The 18,966-nt window shown below is 41.1% G+C and overlaps 1 protein-coding gene across 1 annotated transcript in view; it reads left to right on the top strand.

Annotated features, from left to right (window-relative positions):
• DCHS2 (dachsous cadherin-related 2) overlaps positions 1–18,966 on the top strand; it is an 81,214-nt gene that overhangs the window by 38,427 nt on the left and 23,821 nt on the right. The window contains exons 11-12 of the mRNA XM_019534337.1: positions 7,559–7,669; positions 15,660–15,871. Coding sequence (XP_019389882.1) covers positions 7,559–7,669; positions 15,660–15,871 — 323 coding nt within the window. The remainder of the gene's footprint in view (positions 1–7,558; positions 7,670–15,659; positions 15,872–18,966) is intronic.

The raw sequence follows: 18,966 nt of genomic DNA, 5'->3' as shown, positions 1-18,966 counted from the left end.
CCCTTCACCATTTTTGTTGCCTTCTGCTGGACTCTCTCCAATTTGTTGACATCCTTTCTGTAGTGGAGGGGTCCAAAACTGAAAACAGTACTCCAGGTGTGTCCTCATCAGTGCTGAAAAGAGGGGAATAATCACTTCCCTTGACCTACTGGCAGTACTCCTACCAATGCAGCTCAGTATGCTGTTACCCTTCTTGACAACAAGGGCACATTGCTGACTCATATTCATCTTATTGTCCACTGTAACCCCAGGTCCTTTTCTGCAGAACTTCTACCCAGCCAGTTACCCACCAGTCTGTACTGGTACATGGGGTTGTTCCATCCTAAGTGAAGGACTTTGTACTTGTCCTGGTTGAACCTCATGAGATTTCTTTTGGCCCAGTCCTCCAATTTGTTTAGGTTACTCTGAATCCTAGTACTATCCACCAGCATATCTACTACTCCCCCTAGCTTGGTGTAATCTGCGAATTTGATGAGGGTGCACTTTAAGCAATTCTGTAGGTCACCGATGAAGATATTGAACAAAACTGACCCCTGGGGCACTCCACTTGATACCACCTGCCAATCAGACATCAAGCCACTGATAACTACTCTCTGAGCCTGATGCTTCAGCTAGTTTTCTGTCTACCTTACAGTCCATTCATCCAGCCCATACTTCCTTAGCTTGGCTGGGGGAATATTGTGGGAGACTATATCAAAAGCCTTGCTAAAATCAAGGCACACCACATGCACCGGTATCTTTGAAACAATACAGCCAGTCATCTCATCGTATAAAGCAGTCAAGTTGGCCAGGCATGACTTGCCCCTGGTGAATCCATGCTGACTGTTCCTAATCTTCTTTTTCTCCTCCAAGTGCTTAGAAATGAATTCCTTGCGGATCTTCTCCATGATTTTTCCAGGGACTGAGGTGAAGCTGACTGGTCTGTAGTTCCTGGGATCCTCCTTTTTCCCTTTCTTAAATATGGGCACTGTGTTTGCCCTTTGCTAATCATCTGGGACCTCTCCTGATCACCAGCAGTTTTCAAAGATGATGGCTAATGACTCTGCAAGCACATCAGCCAACTCCCTCAGCACCCTTGGGTGCATCCCATCCAGCCCCATGGGCTTGTACAAATACAGCTTTTCTACATAGTTCCTAGTCTGTTCTTTCACCACTGAGGGCTGCTCACCTCCTCCCCAAACTCTGCTGCCCAGTGCAGTAGTTCAGGAGCTGACCTTGCCTATGAAGACTGAAGCAAAAAAGGCATTGAGCATGTCAGCCATTTCTGCACCCTCTGCCACAAGGTTGCCTCCCCCATTCAGTAAGGGACCCACACTTTCCCTCATCCTCCTCTTGCTACTGACATACTTGTAGAAACCCTTCTTGTTACCTTTTACATCCCTTGCTAGCTGCAACTCCAATTGCACTTTGGCCTTCCTGGCTTCATCCCTGCATGCCCAAGCAATGCTCTTAAACTCCTCCCTATATAGTTGTCCAAGTATCCACTTCTTATAAGCTTCCTTTTTGTGATTTAGTTTACTGAAGAGTTCCCTGCTAAGCCAAGATAGTCTTATGCCATACTTGCTAGTCTTCCTGTGCATTGGGAAAATTTGCTCCTGAACTCTTAGTAAGGCTTTTTTGAAGTACAGCCAGCTCTTCTTGACTCTTCCTCCCCTCAGTCTGGCTTCCCAGGGGATCCTACCCATGAGTTTTCTGAGTTAAATCTGCTTTTACGATGTCCAGGGTCCTTACTCCGCTGCTCTCCATCCTTCCTTTTCTCAGGATCCTGAACTCAATCATCTTGTGGTCACTGCTGCCCAAGATGCCATATAATCTTTGGGGGAAAGATTTCTTTTGGTGTAATTATTGACACTGCACTGTGGCACCCCTTTATTTATTGATTTATTTATTTTTCTAAATAGTTATTTAAACTCTAAGACATGTTTTTCTAGGAAACCTGTACATTTAAAGGAAAGAAAATACAACTGAAAACAATGAATAGGCCACTCTGATCCTCAGCATTCCTTAATGCAGACACATTAAATGGATCTTAAGCAATCCATCTTGAAATTATGGAACACCCCCAAAGAATTATGGTAAGAGAAAACCACAGTCAGATGGCCTCCCACTAACATATCATAAATGTAAATTGGATGAAATTAGAATTGTTTTGATTAAAGGAAGTTTAGGGAAGCTGCAGGATAAACCAGGTTTTAGCCTGAAATTTTACTATATATATTTAGTAAAAAGTGTTATGCTCTGAAGCAGCACATTCTTGCATATGAGAGATTATTATGAAGTAGGATTGTTTTTCTCTTATATTTTGTGATATTATTTCATGGTTCTGGGAACAATGTTACTGCTCAGGAAGAAGTATATTCTAGTTAAACCCTCTAATTGATTTGGTTTGCTAGATATGAGTCTGAGCCTGAAAATCTTACTTTTGTTAATAATATATTATCAGGCCTAGTGAAGTGTATGTAGTATAAAATTTAATATTCAGATAATCACTATCAACAATTAAGCCTGCGAGTAAGATCCTATGAAGACAGATTGAGGGACCTGAATCACTTCAGCCTCCACAAGGGAAGGCTGAGAGGTGATCTCATGGCTGTCTACAAATTCATGTGGGGGTGGGGGCAGGGCGGTCAGCAGGGAATAGGGGATGCTCTGTTCACCAAGGTGCCCCTTGGGGTTACTAGAAACCATGGCCATAAACTGAAAGAGAGTAGATTTAGATTGGACATCAGGAATGAATTCTTTATGGTGAGGGTTACCAAAATATGGAATGGGCTTCCAAGGGAGGTGGTGCTTTCCCCTACCTTAGAGGTGTTCAAAAGGAGATTAGACAAGCACTTGGATGGGGTTACTTGACCTCAGCGCTCTTTCCTGCCCAGAGCAGGGGCTTGGACTTGATGATCTAATAGGTTCCTTCTGACCTAGAAATCTATGAAATCTATGAATTAATTTTCCACATGATAATTACTTCTGCTTCTGACCAATACCATGACAAAACTTCAGGCTAAGTACAGAAGTTCAGAAAGCCCCTGGTGGAAGCACTTTAACTTATCACACTTTACTCCAAGTGCTAAAAGTTAGAGTGGGCGCCAACTAAACAGATGTTTGCTGTTTTGTGGGGTGGGGGGGCTTACAGCCTGCCCACACTGGCTGCTCGGGGTGCTCCTGCATGTCTTCCAGGAGACTACCAGAGCCCTTTCCCCAGCCCTTCCCTCCCACCAGCTGCTGACTGTCATCAGCAGCTGGGGAGGGGGGCAACAGGGAAGGAAAGGAGCTCCCCTGCCATGAGCCCGCCCCCCCAGCTTGCTGGGTGGGGTTTTGGGGTGTAGGCTGGGTCCTCCTGGGGGGAGGGCTCCCTCTCCCCTGCCCCCCTCAGCTTCTTGATAGTTTCAGCCAGCAGCTGCAGCATGACACAGTGTGGCACAGCCAGGGCTGCTGCAGGGGAAGGGCCCTAGGGTCTCTGCCACTGCAACCAAGTAGTGGCACATCACTACCTGGTTGGGGGTGCTATGGGGAGGGGAGACCCCACAGCCTTTCCTCTTGAACAACTCCAGCTGGGGAGCAGTGTGCCACTGCCTGGCTGGGGCTGCTGTGGCAGAGTGGAGACCCTAAAGTCTTTTCCTCCACAGCCACCTCCAACCTGGGGCAGCTGCAGAGACAGAAACCCCCCTTCTGCTACCCCACCCTCTTACCCAACTGCATGTGGGGCTTGGATCAGATGCTGTCACTGACTCAGGTCAGTGACAGCCAAGGGGGCAGGGCCAGCCTGATGCTTAGGCAGAGCACAGGAATTCCACTGGAGGCTAGAGCAGCCCAGCACAGTGATGCCTGGGATGGCAGTGATCAAACTATAAGTTAACCCACAGTGGGAATGGACACAGATCTTCGATAAAGCACTGTCACAGAAAGCACTTTAACTTAGTACATATCCATCTAGGGTTAACTTAGAACAGGATCTGTGATTTTTAAAGCGCATTATGTGCCACGAATGTTTGTTCTGTTACAGCTGTAAAGCACATTCTGCATGCTCAAAGCGCAATAAGTGTAATGTCTGTACCCACCCTCAGTGATCTAAGTCATATCATAATCAAACTGAAAGTAGTATAAATAATGAAGGCCCAGTTCTAACATTCTGACTTGGCAATCAGTCTATAGTTAAACAGACTCCCATTTAGGCTTCATGTTTTGGTCCTGTATAGTCTGATTGTTTTTTAAACAAAAGTATTTGATCCCAAGTGTGGTGACCTTAAGCAAACCCTCTTTTTGCATAGTATCAAATATTTCATCTCTCTAAATTTTATAAACTACATTTGCAATAGACAGTTTTAGAAGTCAGTTAATAAATTACAAAGTTAGTGCTCTCTCCAAAGTGTGAGAAACCCTTCCATTATTCACTATGGTTGCACCTTTTTCCAGCTGAATTGTAGTTTGGGTTGCACAATCTGGGAGTCAGTCAGCAATAAAACCTTCTTACATCTGCTATTTCTACAGGATTCACATTTATTTTGTTTGAATACATATAAAGCATGGTTGGGAAATGTATTAACCTCTTATATGTAGTCTTTTCTTTTATCTGCCCAAGAAATGTATCCCCAAACACAAAGGCAAGAATGGGATAGATTTAGAAGGACTAGGGGCATGCCTAAATTTAATGCATGGAGTACAAAAGGGGAGAAAATAATATGGAATGTCATTTGACTGCATAGATAAGCATATGGCTAGGCTCCCAATGGCTTGGACTGTACAGTAGATCAGTACTGAGTTGGGCATACGTGTCTTCAGACAGAACATGACGTGTGATACTTTAGATGCCTGGTTTGCCACCTGAGCAAACACTGTACAAACTGTTACCTGTTAGGTTTAATATGGTGGTGTTCACAGTTTTGGTCCTGTGGGCCAGATGAATGGTGCAGGACCACTCCACAAGTCAGATTGAGCATCACACCACCTCCATGAGCCGTGATTCGGCTTCAGGGGCCCTGCTCTGCCAGTACCCACCAGGGATTGGACTTCAGGAGTCCCATGATGCCTCAACCTGGTCCCCATGAGCCAGGATAAGGCCCTACACTGCCCTGTATGCCTGACCTAGCATGCAGGCCCGGGGTTTATGGGGCTTCCCACAGGATCTGTGAGGAGCCCTGTGGGCCAGATGACACAGTACCAAGGTTGGACCTGGGCTTCAGCCTAGAGATTGAACACCCCTCTTATAATGTAAAGTCAGATACATTTGATTACTTAATATAGTTTGAAATATTTTAAAATTAAGTTGTTTCTGATGTAATTCCTGTGATGAAGCAGCAGGGGTCTTTTAAGTTTAGGCTCTTACTTCAATCTTGACTTCTTCATCTGTGCTTGGCTGGGTCAGAAGTTTCAAGTAGTGCATGATGTTGTGTGCAACTGTATCTGAGAACAGCATATTGGACAGAGATGCTAAAGATTGTAAGCTCTTTGGGACAGGAGCTGTCTTTTGCTATATAATCCACACAGCACCTAGTTGAGCCTTGTTAGAGACTCCAGTGTTTCATCACATCTGTTAAAAAGACTAAAAGGCACAAATCCAAAATGAAAACAATCTCTACAGAAATTGTCTCATTTAATTGTTTAAATGCAAGCCATTTTATTACAACAGCATGGCCAAAAAGTATCAGAAATCAAAGAAATACTTTGCTATCTACCAAAAAAGGTATAAACGATTTTATTGATGTGAGAAAAAGACATCACAGCTGAGAATGTGTAGATCAGACCAAGGTTTTATTGAACCACTTACAATACTCTGAAAAACAGGATATCAAATGCCTTTATTTCTGGCAGATTTCTTTTCTCTTTTTCTTTTAAAAATCAGTCAGAGGATATTGTATGAACAAGAAATAGCGACTCATATTTCAGACACTGAATTTTTTTCTTTTCAGTGCTTCACTAAGGATGCTGTAGTTTGAGGGAATGACAGACATGCAGTCGTAGCTGGGCTGCAAGCTGGGTCCTCTGCAGAGGCTTTCCAACCTTTGTTATTGTCCTCCTAGTTCTTCTAGTTCTCCCTAATGGGTGTGATGTATCAGAATTGTATGATCACCCCACAGTGACACTAACAGTGGAGATTGCTGCCTGTTTTATTCAAGTAAGCTGCATATCAGTGAAAATGCAATCAGTTGCCTGTGATCCAAGAAGGGCCCTACATGCAATAACCTGCAACAGCACATTTCTTATTTCTGCCTGTATACTTATATAGATGCAGATCATATTTTGGGGGGATGGGAAGTTGGGGAGGTTGTTGGGGTTTTAGTTTGTTTTTTTGTATATGGTTTTACAGGTATCCTAATTAGTACAAAGAAACCCATTAGTCACAGATTATGTTTTCTTACTCAAGTTTTTTTGTTCGTTTTAGGCTGCCATGCTTAAAAGCAAATGAGGAGCCACAATACATCTTGTTTTAAAAAGTATTAAGCATGTGATTTTTTTTTTTTGCACAACAGGTAAAGCAAACTCCAGTGATGCTCCATTTCCATTCCAAGTATAGGACATTTTATAGTAACTACATGCCTCCTGTAATAACATAAGTACCAACGTATAATGCGGTCTGGAAGAGGCCAAGCTGTCCAGTAACCTGGTTTCATTATAACTGGTTAAAATCAATTGTCATATGGCTTCGTAACTGGCTTCATAACTGACTTGAAAAGAAAAACCATTTGGAAACCTTAGTACATAGTTTTTAAACATTGCCACAGTTTCTGTTAAATAATGTATTCAGTTTACCTTTTTTCTGCTATTGCAAAGTTTTTTTATTTCATGTCTTTTCTATGCTGTGTCAGATCAATGCCATTTTCATTAGATTTAAGATTCATTTTAAGATTGATTTTCTTTTTAGAATTTATTTTACACAAAGCAACCCAAGTTCTTATTTTTAAGTAAACACAAATTTAAACAACCCTTCCAGTACTCAGACTTAGTCTTCTTAAAGCTCACAAAAGGAGTCACTTCTCCAAGAGTAGGTCATGAAAAAATGAAGTTAAAATGACCAAAGGCAGATTAATCTGCAGAGATGTGTACCACGTCTTGAATAAAGCCAGGGATAAATTCCTGAAGTCAGTCTCAAAATAAATAGTTCCATAAATACTGCCTCTTCAGTAAGAAGGCCTAGCTCTCAAACCAGTCCAGACATTAACCTGGGGAAATTTTAAATGCCTCAGTAGGAAAAAAGATTACTTTAATGGTACACAATTTTGGCCTTAGTTCAGCCAGTAAGAAATTCTTGATGTTTACTGTGTGTTGCAAGGTCCACCATTTTACATTGCCCCATGAAGTGAAGTGGTTGGGGCCTAAAGAGAATGATTATTTTGTGGAGTAATGGAAGTTTGTTAGGAAAAAAAAGTTTTACCAATTAGATGGAGTTTCGCCAGAGTTTTTTTGCTAGTATTGTTTATACTATCGTAAGTCATGACAGTGGCACCATTAATATCATCAAATGTCTTTGTATTCATTGTTATTGAATAAAGTAAAAAAAATAACACATTCACATAAAAGCTTCCACAGTTAAGTTAACGAAAAACTCTTACTGTTTCTGTAGGTACCTCACTTTTGACTGTAGAAGCTTATGACGATAATTCAACAGGAGAAAGCATAAAATACAGGCTCTTCAGTGATAATGAAAATGTTTTCTCCATAGACCCCATGACAGGTACATTTCTTTAAATTTGCTTTTCAAGCATTTTCTTGGGGCTTCAGTTATTGGAACAACTGTTAAAAATATATATATTGTTTCTTTGCTGTGCTTATTTTATACAAATGTATTTTCATTGCTTAATACTAGTTGAAATCAAAACCTATGGGCAACAAAATATAACAAGGTGCTCCAAGCACAAGAATGAGTTATTTTATTCTAAAAATACATACAAATACAATTTTCTATAGCTAGTCTAAAGTAAAGGGTATGATATTATCCTGTTAAAATCATGAGCAACACCACTGATTTCAGGAGACTAGTGTAAAACCTCTGTGAAAGGACCATAAGACTTAAGTGTATCCCTTTTTTAAAACTCTTGTGCCCTGAGGAACTAGCAACTGCTAACCTTTGGGAATCAAGACCCTGTTATTTCATGGAGAAGTAAAAACTTAATAAAAAAATGATACAGTTTAATATGAAGTAGGGGTGTCCACCTGGCTGAGACATTCTGTTAGACTCCCTGTTCTTTAAAAGACAGATATCTTGAGGGAATATTGCCAGTAAGTTTGACCAATTGGTCCTCTGTACATTGCACCCTATCCAAGTTAGGTCTCATAGGGGTAGCCCATTAGAAATGAAATCTCTTTTGTTATGCTTAGGCACATCTACATGTGCATTAATACACTCTTGCTATTGTGCATTAAGTTTAGTACCTCTAATATAGGGTACTACACAAATGTGCAGTAGCCAGCGCTAATGTGTAGTAGCAATGGTGCACAGTCTTTGTGCTGCTTAATGCGCAGGAGACTAATTCTATTGTACATTAGCATATTAGCACAGTTTTTGCCGTGACACGCTAATTCACGGTAGAATTAGTCTCATTTAGAAATGCCACTTCAGACCTCTTTTTCCTTTACTCCCAGATCTCATTAGAAAGGAATCTCAGTATCCACCATCACTGGACCAGATACCCATTTCAGACATACCAGAGGAAGACATATTGGATGAAACACCTATTTGCATCTTATCCTTCTTTCTGGATGAGGCATGTTTTCCAGAAATGTGCACTTTTCTCACAGAATATTTCTCACAGAACAAGCACAAGGATAGTGAGGGCAGAGAGGGAGTGGTAGTTTTGAAAAATGTGCTCCTTTCTCACAGCATATTTCTCAACAGAACAGGCACTGCCTTTCTGACTTCACTATCCTCGTGCTTAATTTGTTACATTGTAAAAGGAGAACTAGGGAATAAAACATCATAAACTGGCTTAACACTAAAAATCAAGGACTAAACATTGATATTGGTTTTATGGTACATTGGGTGCGTCTACGTGAGATACTGACCGTGCAGTAGCTTAATTCTGCTGCACAGTAGCGTGCAGGGCAAAAATCATGCTAATATGCTCCTGTGCAGTAATATTAGGCTACTGCAAAGTTAGCGTCGCTAAAACGCTGTGTTGGCCCTACTGTCCAGTAGTGCCAGTTACTGTGCATTGATTTAGTAATTGGTTATACAAGTATTAAACATAATGAGCATTAACTGTAGAGCATTAATTACCTTTTAGACATGCTCATTTATATTTTACCTGACTCCTGAATTCTTTCCACACATGAAAGGTGAGAATGACCTTTTTGATAGGCCTTGATCTCTTTCTTGTCTGCTACTTTTATGTCTATAACCCCTGGGAATTTCTCTCACGCCTTCCCACTGCTGTTTCTTTACTACACTGTGCCTGGCCCCTGCTAATCAGACGTGAGGAAGAGTGCCTTTCATTCAAAAGCTCATTTAACTCAATCCCAACTTCACAGTTGGTCCAATGAAAGATATCATCCTAAGAAATCTCTGAACAAACAGAAAAACACCACATCAATTCTATTACAGGTTTCTCTCAATGTATATGGGTTCTTTATGTGCAAATTCGTTCTTATGCGATGAGCATGTTTAGACCCATAGTTTGTTATATGCGAGGTAAATTCACTCTTATGCAGTCAGCATAGATGCCCCCACACCCAAGTAGGTAAGTCTGTTGTGGGGAGGAGAAAGGGCTGTGGCCCCACACACCCCAGCTCTGGCTGCAGCGACCCTGGGAGCAGCCAACACCAGCTGCCTGCACCAGGGCATGGCACAGCTCAGGAGCAGAGGTAAACGGGGACAGGCGGAGCACGGTGCAGCCCAGCAGCTGCAGGCCACTGGTCCCAGCCATTCTTGGGGCCACTGCAGCCAGGGCTGGGGTGAGTGTTGCTCTGTTCCCTCTGCTTTACTGCCTTGTGCAGCCCTGGGAGTGGCACCCCGCCCTCCACCCCTTCCCTTGTGCCTCCCTCACTGTCATGGGAACCTATCCTTATTTGTTACATTGTAAAGTGGGTTTGCTTTATGCAAATTTAATTTATGTGCCGTTCTCCAGGAATGCACGTATAGCATAAATTGAAGGAAACCTGTATATCAGGACAGGGTCTCTCTCTGACTACCCTTTCTGAAGCCACATCTCATTAAAGTTGTTTCATTTCCTGGGTTTGACAAACACCTTGGAAGATATCCTCAGTAGGAGCTTCTGTCAACACTCTGAACGGCCTTCAAAATATAAAATTGTAACCAACATATTTTGCAAATGAGGATCATCCATGGTTATGGACCTACCTAAATTAGGGTGAAACAAAAGGTTTTTTACAGCCCACTTGTGGTGTGCAGAGCCACTTTTGGGGGTATTTCATGGTAGCTCTGCCCCTCACTGCTGATTGGCTATCTGGCCTCAGAGGCACCACCCCTCACCACTGATTGGTAATTAGTAGAGAGGATGGCCCTTCATGCAGCCCCAGCCCTCTCCACTTATTGGCAGAGGGGCTCTAGCAGAGGAGGAGGAACAAATGGATGGTCGCCATCTTGGTTTATCCCCTTTATGCCACTTTGCCAGCTGGTGCTTTCCCCACCGGGGAGCCAGAATTTTATCTTTCGTAAGTTGTTTTTTTTTTTTTCAGGTGATCCTGCCGGAAATTGTGGCAAACACAATTTTTGGAGTGATTACAGAAACCGCCATTTTTCATGGTTTCCACAAAAGTCGCAAAAGCATGATTTAAGTAGATTCTTATCCATGGTGAATCCCTTTGTCACCTTTGTAACAGCAAATGCCAGATGTATAGCCGCAGGACAAGACAAAGCCTAGATTCCATTACAGATACATTCTTACTTCCATGGGCAGTGAAGTATCTATAAGCTTTCCCTTCTGTTCCTCTGATCTCCAGTGTACTAATGCAAATGAAGAAAGAACACTCATTAGTGATACAGTACCAGTTCATCTGAGACAGTATTGGTCTTGACCCATAGGACCTCTACATACCACTACCACCTCCTTTAGCCCTCCCACTTCTTGACAGCCTGCTGTCACAAAATCAAAACCAACTCCTATGTTTGGACCTCACCTTTCAGAAATAGCTGATCAGTGATTAAGTTCTTTGCTCTGAAAAGAGACTTTGCTGTAAAGAAGTCCAGAATTTCCCTATCAATAACAGGAAAAAGTCTGCTAGGAATATGTATCTTGAAAAATGAAATCAGTTTTCCATAGGGGCTGCAGGCAGCCAGCTGCATTCACTTAAACAGGAATCCAGCTTATCTTTGGTATTTACTGCTGAAGAACTCTGGGCTCTTTGTTAACTCAATCCAAATCTGTTTAGCTACAGTTTCAGTCATTCATCTTCTTGTACAAATCAAGTCAGTTATCTCACATCCTTAGATGGGGAAATCTTAACAGGCCATGTCAAGATGGAGTTTCAAGGTCCAGTTCTACCACAAGGTCTGAACATTGTCCTTTCTCAACTCATAGGACCATTATTGTAGAGGTTGGTGTCTTGTTCTCTTCACCTAACAAATGAAATAGCATCTTAGTGTTAACAACATTTCCTAGAAGAGTTGCAGAACTAAATATACTCAGGATATTCCTACTGTGCACAATATTCCTCAGGAACAAGGTCTGTTTGAGCATCCACCCAATATCCAGGCTTAAAATTCTGAATTTTAATCTTGACCAGAAAGCACATTTACTAGCCTTCTTCACCAATTTCCACTGCCACAAAGATCAGGAAAAGCTTCATTTATTAGATGTATATTAGATGTTCATTATGTACAATATTCCTTTTATAATGAGAGAACAGAACAACACTTGCCTGCGTTTTTAATTTCTTATACCAAAAGAATGAAAAGACCCAATATCTAACTGAATTACATCTTTTGTAAGGATGCTAGCATGCTAAGTGGCAAATCTTCTGTGATGAGCTAGCTTGCAGTGACCTAGCCCAGGGGTTTTAAAGGGGTAAAAGATGATTGGAGGACTTGGGATTCCCTTTCCGCACCAATCAGGCCCCAGAGACTCATCCCGCCCTGTGTCCCAATTGGCCCCTTGGGTCACCTGGAGGGGGATAAAAGAGGCAGCGTGGGCTGACTCAGAGGAGAGACCAGTGGGGGACACGGAAGGAGCTTCACAGAGCTGGCAAGAGCCAAGCCAGTGGGGCAGGAGCAGTGCCCTGGAAGAGCCTGAAAGAGCAGGACCTGCAGGCAGCAGTGGGACCCTCAGTAGTGTGGCATGCGGCCGGCAGGCGAGGCTCCCCACTGGGCTCCAGGATCCCCAAGGAGAGGCTGCAGCCAGCAGGAGAGGCTCCCCTGCTCCAGCCAGGATCTGAGCAGTGACCTGAGAGGTTCCCAGCTCTGCTTCCAGCTCCTCCAATCAGAGGCCAGGCAGCTTGATGTGAGGCCGGGGCTCCAGGAAGGTCAAGACCCCTAGTCAATTGGAGCAGTGCCAGCTGTGTGGCAGTGTTCCTGCCTACCACACAGGAGATCTGCTTTGAAGTCCCAGCTGAGGTGACTTAGGGTGAGTGAGGTAACAAGAAGCAAATTTTCTTCCAGTGGAAAGGGACCATTGTTTCTCCCCCTCCAGGTACCAAGGCCCTATATTTCCTTATCATTTGACATTTTGCATTTTGTGCCTTTTTATATTTCACCAACCCGTATTGTTTGTTCTGCTGTTTATGTTTTATATTTTGTTAACCCTGTTTTTTGTCAATGATTGCAAGTGTCTAACCTTTGTTGAATCCTGCCCCCTTGGGTCATTGTAGTGTCCACTATACCCTCTGACTTATGCCTGTTATGTTCCTCAGTATTAAAAGGCATATGGTTAAGTCCCCATTGGTGGTCTGGCTCTGCTGCATAGGGGGAGGAGAGTCCCTATACCTCCCACAGTGCTTGTGCACCTGCTTTGATCCCTTCAGTTGGAGAGGGGGTACCTTGTGGAGTACCGCCTGGGCTACAATTCTTTGTACAAGTATCTGCTTATTCTATTAGTATACTTCAGAAGCAGCTTTTTGGAACAGTGTTCCCATTATTGATATGTATAAGACTGTCATATGGTCTTCACTGCTTATCTTTACAAAACATGCTGTAGTTCAGAGCTTGTACTCTTCTGCCTTGACTTTGGCAAGGCAGTCCCTTCATTCCATGTTTAGGAAGATGCCAAAGTTCAGCCACCCGCAATGGCAACTGCTGCATCATCCCCTACAGTGGGAATGTATATGTGTACGATCACTCCAAAGAGAAAATGTGGTTATTTACCTCTGTGGTAACTGTTATTTTTCAGTACATGTCTTGCACCTTCCCTCCCTCCCAGCATCTTCAGGGTGGTTGTGGGACACATTTATGGCCATCTGTAATATTCCTTTTTAAATAAGGTAAGGGCAGTTAAGTTATTTTGCATCATTGGCTGAGGGCACAGGAGGACATAGGCCTCATGCTCTGCCCCAGAAACATGGGTGGCCAAAGAGCTTGATTCTCATGCACTGAGTATACATACCTTAACAGTAGAAGGTATAGGTGCACAACTTGTCTCAAAGAGCAACATTTACTATAGAAATAAGTAACATTGATTGTCATCTAGCCATTTTTGTTAGTTCTATGGTACACGCAGCAGATTATTAACTGCATTTTGTACTATATTAAGGAAATGTGCATGCTTAGGAGAGTTCTCACCCAGTATTTTTCTTATGGGCCATGAAACACATACTGCAACAGTTATCAAGCAAGGATGGTTGAAAAATGTTCTAGGTAGTAATGAAAAATATCCCAAACCAGTATTTTTTTAAAAATGTTCCCAAATACAAAATGCATTCAATTTCTGAATACCAACTGACTATTAAAATGTATTTCCATATAGCTATGTGCAAGACATATCTCTAATGCTTAGTTAAATGTCAAACATGATTTTCAGTCATTTATTTTACTAACATTCAACTGTCTTATTTAATGTAAATTAAATGTACATTAGGGAACTTTTGTATAAGGCATTATCAAAATATGCCTTTCTGATAAGAATAGAACAAGTGGCAAACCTTCAGTAAATCAGGAGATTATAGCCACCACAAGTACAATAGTTTTCCATCTAAATGGCCTCCTGAAATAAAACAGGATGGAAACTACTTGGGGGTTCAGCACCGCTAAGAATCAGGCCCCACTCACTTCTTAAGCAAGTGTCTAAAGATTCTAGCTTTAGAAACTCTTGTTTGAAAATCTTGGCAGTAATGGCTTATACATAGGGGATTTGTACTGAACACCATCTGTAAAGCTTCCACCGTTAACAATATGGATTCTTTTTAAATGTTATGTTTATAAAAAAAAAAAAAGGCAACTGAAATGACAGAAGTCTTTGTCATACAGTTCTCACATACCAAGCTAGAGAGTATGCTATCCCAAGATGTACACATAGCTCTTTTTCACACCATCAAAAGTAACATGCCTCAAGAAGAAAATGTTAGTGAAAAGTTCAGTATGCAGTTCTCAAGCTGGTTCCAGGTAATTAGTGCTAGTACAGTGAAACATCCATTTATATGACGCTACACAGAGTTGACAATGTGATTTTCATACCCATTGCAAATACTCAACACAGATTATCTCACCACTAACTAATATTTCCACACAAATGAGGTCCCTTGTTGCATTGTTTGGGCACTAGACACTCTCATTATCTCATGTTAAAGATGATATTACTGCAAGTCAGTTGTGCAGAACAACTGTAAGCTATAACACTGACATTAGTTCACAGGTTATTTATTTACACCTTAATTATCAGTCATTTTGCTGCTTCTACCAGTTTTTGTTGAACCAGAAGTAAAATTAAAGGAAGAGAACAGTGACAGAGAATCAGTGTGCAGACTTTAAGTTCTCATTGTCCAGACACGATAAATTAATTAAAAATTGTAATTGGGGTGTATTTGGTACTTTTTCCCCTACCCAACAGTTATTTTATAATGCAGTTTTCATGGTAGAAGAATGATTTGCTTAAGGCATGGCTACAGTGCCAAAAGCACTGACAAAAAGCATGCCCTACTCATTCACGCTTGCTCATCATGAACCAAATCCCAGAAATGAGGCAGTGTAGTCAATTTAATATGTCCCTGAGCATGCCGATCAGGATTGAGTAGGCATAACATGCTTCTGGGTAGTATCCCTGGGTCCTCCACAGTGAGAGTGTCCTCATGTGAAGAATTATGAAACCAGCCTTAAAGTGGACTTCATTGTGAAGCATAGCTCAAGCTGCTGTGTTACGAAGGCACAGTTGCAAAGATATGCCTCGTTCTGATACAAATGAAGCTTTTGATTTTATGAAGTTGCTTGTGTGTCTGTTAGCTGGAGAAAAGTATTATGCCCTAGATTTGTGCTGTTACCAGCAGGAGGGAGAGAAGTCTATAGTGACAAAGTTAGGTGATCAGAGGAAGCAAACACTTACACTGTTTTTAGAATTCACAGATTTATTCAATGGTGGAGGCTGCGTAATGAGAACTCTAAGAACTACATATATGTTGTGGTTTCCTATTTCAGTTATAAATATATATTTTCAACTTGGTGCTTTTCCTTCCATAGTAAACAATTATTTTTTCTTTATTTCACTTTTATCATCACCTTAAAATTTTATTTCACCTGTGAATGTACATAACATAAATTCTTTAAATTGTTTTTGGAACTAAAACAGGTGAACTTAGAGTGAAAGAGCCGAAGTTTCTTGATTATGAACTCAAAAGCAAAATACATCTTACAGTTTTGGCTGAAAATGGCTTGACTTCAACACTTTGTGGCATAACAGTTTTGATACAAGATGTGAATGATAATGCACCTAAATTTGAACAAAGGTATTACAAAACATCAGTGTGGGAAGGCCAAATCTACAGTACATACATCATGCAGGTAATGGGGAATATGTATTTATAAATCAGTTTCTCTAGTTAAAACTAGATTTAGCCAAACTGTGTCTATAGTCCAGCGAAGTATGTGTCAGACTTATACTATGCACATGATTGCAGTTGGCTACCTTCTTCAATACTATGATCCTTGTTTGGCAACTTGAAAGACTTGATTAATTTTGTCTCGATTTGATCTTCAGCTTCAGTTAATTTTTATCAAGATGGACCATTATCCTATGTCTGATTACTAAGTCTGCAACTGGTCATTAGTTCAAATGTTTTGTTCAAATTTTTCTTTCCCTCTCTGTGCCAGATGAAGAACAGTTCTTCCAACGCCGCTTTAGGCAATTGGTACGAGTGCTTAGCAACCATCATAGTTGGAAAGTTCTTTCTAGTATACAACCTAAATCACCCTTTTTTCATTGTAAGACTATTACTTTTTGTCCTATCCCCAGTGGACACAGAGAACAATTAATTTTCATCCACTTTGTATGAAGGGGATCCTTTTATATATAAAGATTATCTGATATGCCATGGTTTCTAGGATCCACTATAAACCCCAAGTCCTACTGTAAAGTACTGGACCCTATTTAGCCATCTCATGTTTTGTGTTTGTGCATTTTATTGTTCCTTATTTAGTGTAGTACTTTGCAGGAGCATCTACACATGCACAGTTACTGCACAGTAACCTAAAATTACTGTGCAGTACAGGTATGCATCTACACATGCACACCTATACTGCACAGTAACTATGGTGAATTATGCTACCTTGGGCGTAAATTTGATATCTGCATGATGATGATCAAATTTACTCCTGACTAGTTACTGTGCAGTGACACATGTGTAGACACCTTACTATGTAGTAACACTGTGTGGACTGACTTGGGACTAACTTGAGTCCCAATTCAGAGCACACACCACGTTAATGTGCTTTAATACCTGCGTGTGTAGGTGCTGGGCTATTTATGCTTACTGCACAGCAAATTTAATGTGATGTAAATGCCTGTATAGATGTGTCCTGACCTGATTGTCCTTATTGAATTTTATCTGCTTTAGTTATTTTTCTAATTTATTGAGGTCCTTTTGAACCCTAATCTGGTGTTCTAAAATTGCAGTAAGTTCACCCAGTTTAGAGTGATCTGCAGATTTATGAAACATATGCTCAACTGCACTCTCCAAGCCACCAATGAAGATATTGAACAGTATCAGACTCAGAACAGACCTCTGGTGAAGTTACTTAATACTCTTCCTAATTTGATGCTGAGCTATTAATGACTTCAGTTTGAGCACAATTATAGAAAAAGGTTTAAACTATATGCTCTAATATTATTTATGAGAATTCTGTAGAAGACATTCTCAAAGCCTCACCAAAAGTTAAGATATATCACATCCACTGCTCTGATTTTATCCACAAAGCCCATCATCTTGTCTTGGGTGGAATTGAGCTTGGTTAGGCATGACTTGCTGTTGAAAAATCCATGTTGGTTGTACCTCGTTATGTTGCTACCCTGCATGTGCTTCCAAATTTGTTACTCTCCACTATGTTTCTGGGTATAAGTGTTAGGCTGATTGGACTATAGCTCATTAGATCGTCCTTCTTTCCTTTTTTAAAAGATGGTCACTATATTTGCCTTTTCCAGTCTCCTGGGACTTCATCTGATCTCCATTTCTCAAAGATAATAGCCAGTGTCTCTGATTACTTTCACAAATTAATTGAGTACTCTAGGATGACTATCATCTGGCCCTGCTGATTCCAAAACATCCATCTTATTCAAATAATATCTCATTTGTTCTTTACCTACTCTGTGCTAGGTATGCACCCATCCCCTACTTGTCATCAGAGAGTTTTTGTGAAGACTGAAGTAAAAAGGCATTAAACACCTCACCCTTCTCTGTATCGTTCATTATTAGCATCTCCTGTTCCTTTAAGATATCTATTTTCCTCTGTCTTTCCTCTGATATCTAACATATTTATAGAATCATTTCTTGTTACTTATTATATGATTCTATAATAATCAAAGCCATACTTTCTCTTTTCTCCACTACCTGTCCTTCCTGAACTTACTATGCCCATCCAATTGTGTGAATTATCCCACCATGTCTATTTGGTTCCAATTAGGCTATACATTTCCTCATATTTTTTGTGTTAGTATATAAGTATTTAAAACAACTAGATGAGTACTGAATTTCACTCTGACATCCTTGTTCAGATTTCCCTATATATCCTCTTCTTTCTGGGCCATTTTAAGGCTTTATTCAGGTCATGCTCTTTACTTGCCTGTGGGCTTTTTATAGGTAGATTCTTGCTACCAGTAGTACATTTAAATGTAATACCTCCAGTGTGAGGGCACTTTTACACATGCTCCAGAGGTGGAGGGAGGGGCGGCACTTTAATTAGAGCAGCTCTGAGAACCTAATTAAAGTGCCACTGCATCTCCTGTATCTGTGTCCCTGAGTTTAAAAATGGTAGTGAGGGCACTGAAACTAAGCTTGTTTGAGCTTTAGTTCATGAGCCCTCACCTGATACATGAGATGCTGGAGGCTGCTGGAGTGTGGTAATTACCACGCTTCAGGAGACTCAACTGAGTCTTCTCTGACACACTGAAATCCAGCACTTTGGAGCAGTCTGTGCACTCTCTGTATGTATAGGTGCCCTGAGGTACTAAATAAATATGTTTTAGGCTGGTTTAATGCACAGTAGTGAAAGCACACACTTTTTTAGTGATGTTTAATGTTCAGTAGCTTATTTTACTGCTTATTAGCAGATTTTCATGGTTTTTTTACACAGTGCTTTAATGCACAGTAAAATAAGCTACTGCACATTAAAGCACACATGTAGACATGTTCACTGTATGTGTATGTGTATATGTATACACACACACAGTATCTATACATACAGTAAGGGGCCACATCTTTAAAATGAAGTCATTCAGCTAACCAGAATGGAAGTAAAATGGAAGTCAAATCTAAGCATTCAGTCTAAAACAGGGGTGGGCAAAATGTTGTCCGTGTGCCAGATGCGAACTACCAGGCCATTTTATCTGGCCTGCGGGGCTCCTAAAAAATTTAGAAAAGTATTATTTATCTGCCCCTGGCTGC

Source organism: Crocodylus porosus, unplaced genomic scaffold (assembly GCF_001723895.1).
Source record: "Crocodylus porosus isolate Cpor-Errol unplaced genomic scaffold, CroPor_comp1, whole genome shotgun sequence".
Lineage (NCBI taxonomy): Eukaryota > Metazoa > Chordata > Crocodylia > Crocodylidae > Crocodylus > Crocodylus porosus.
Note: the sequence above shows the minus strand (reverse complement) of the source record. Positions and strands in the feature narration are given on the sequence as shown.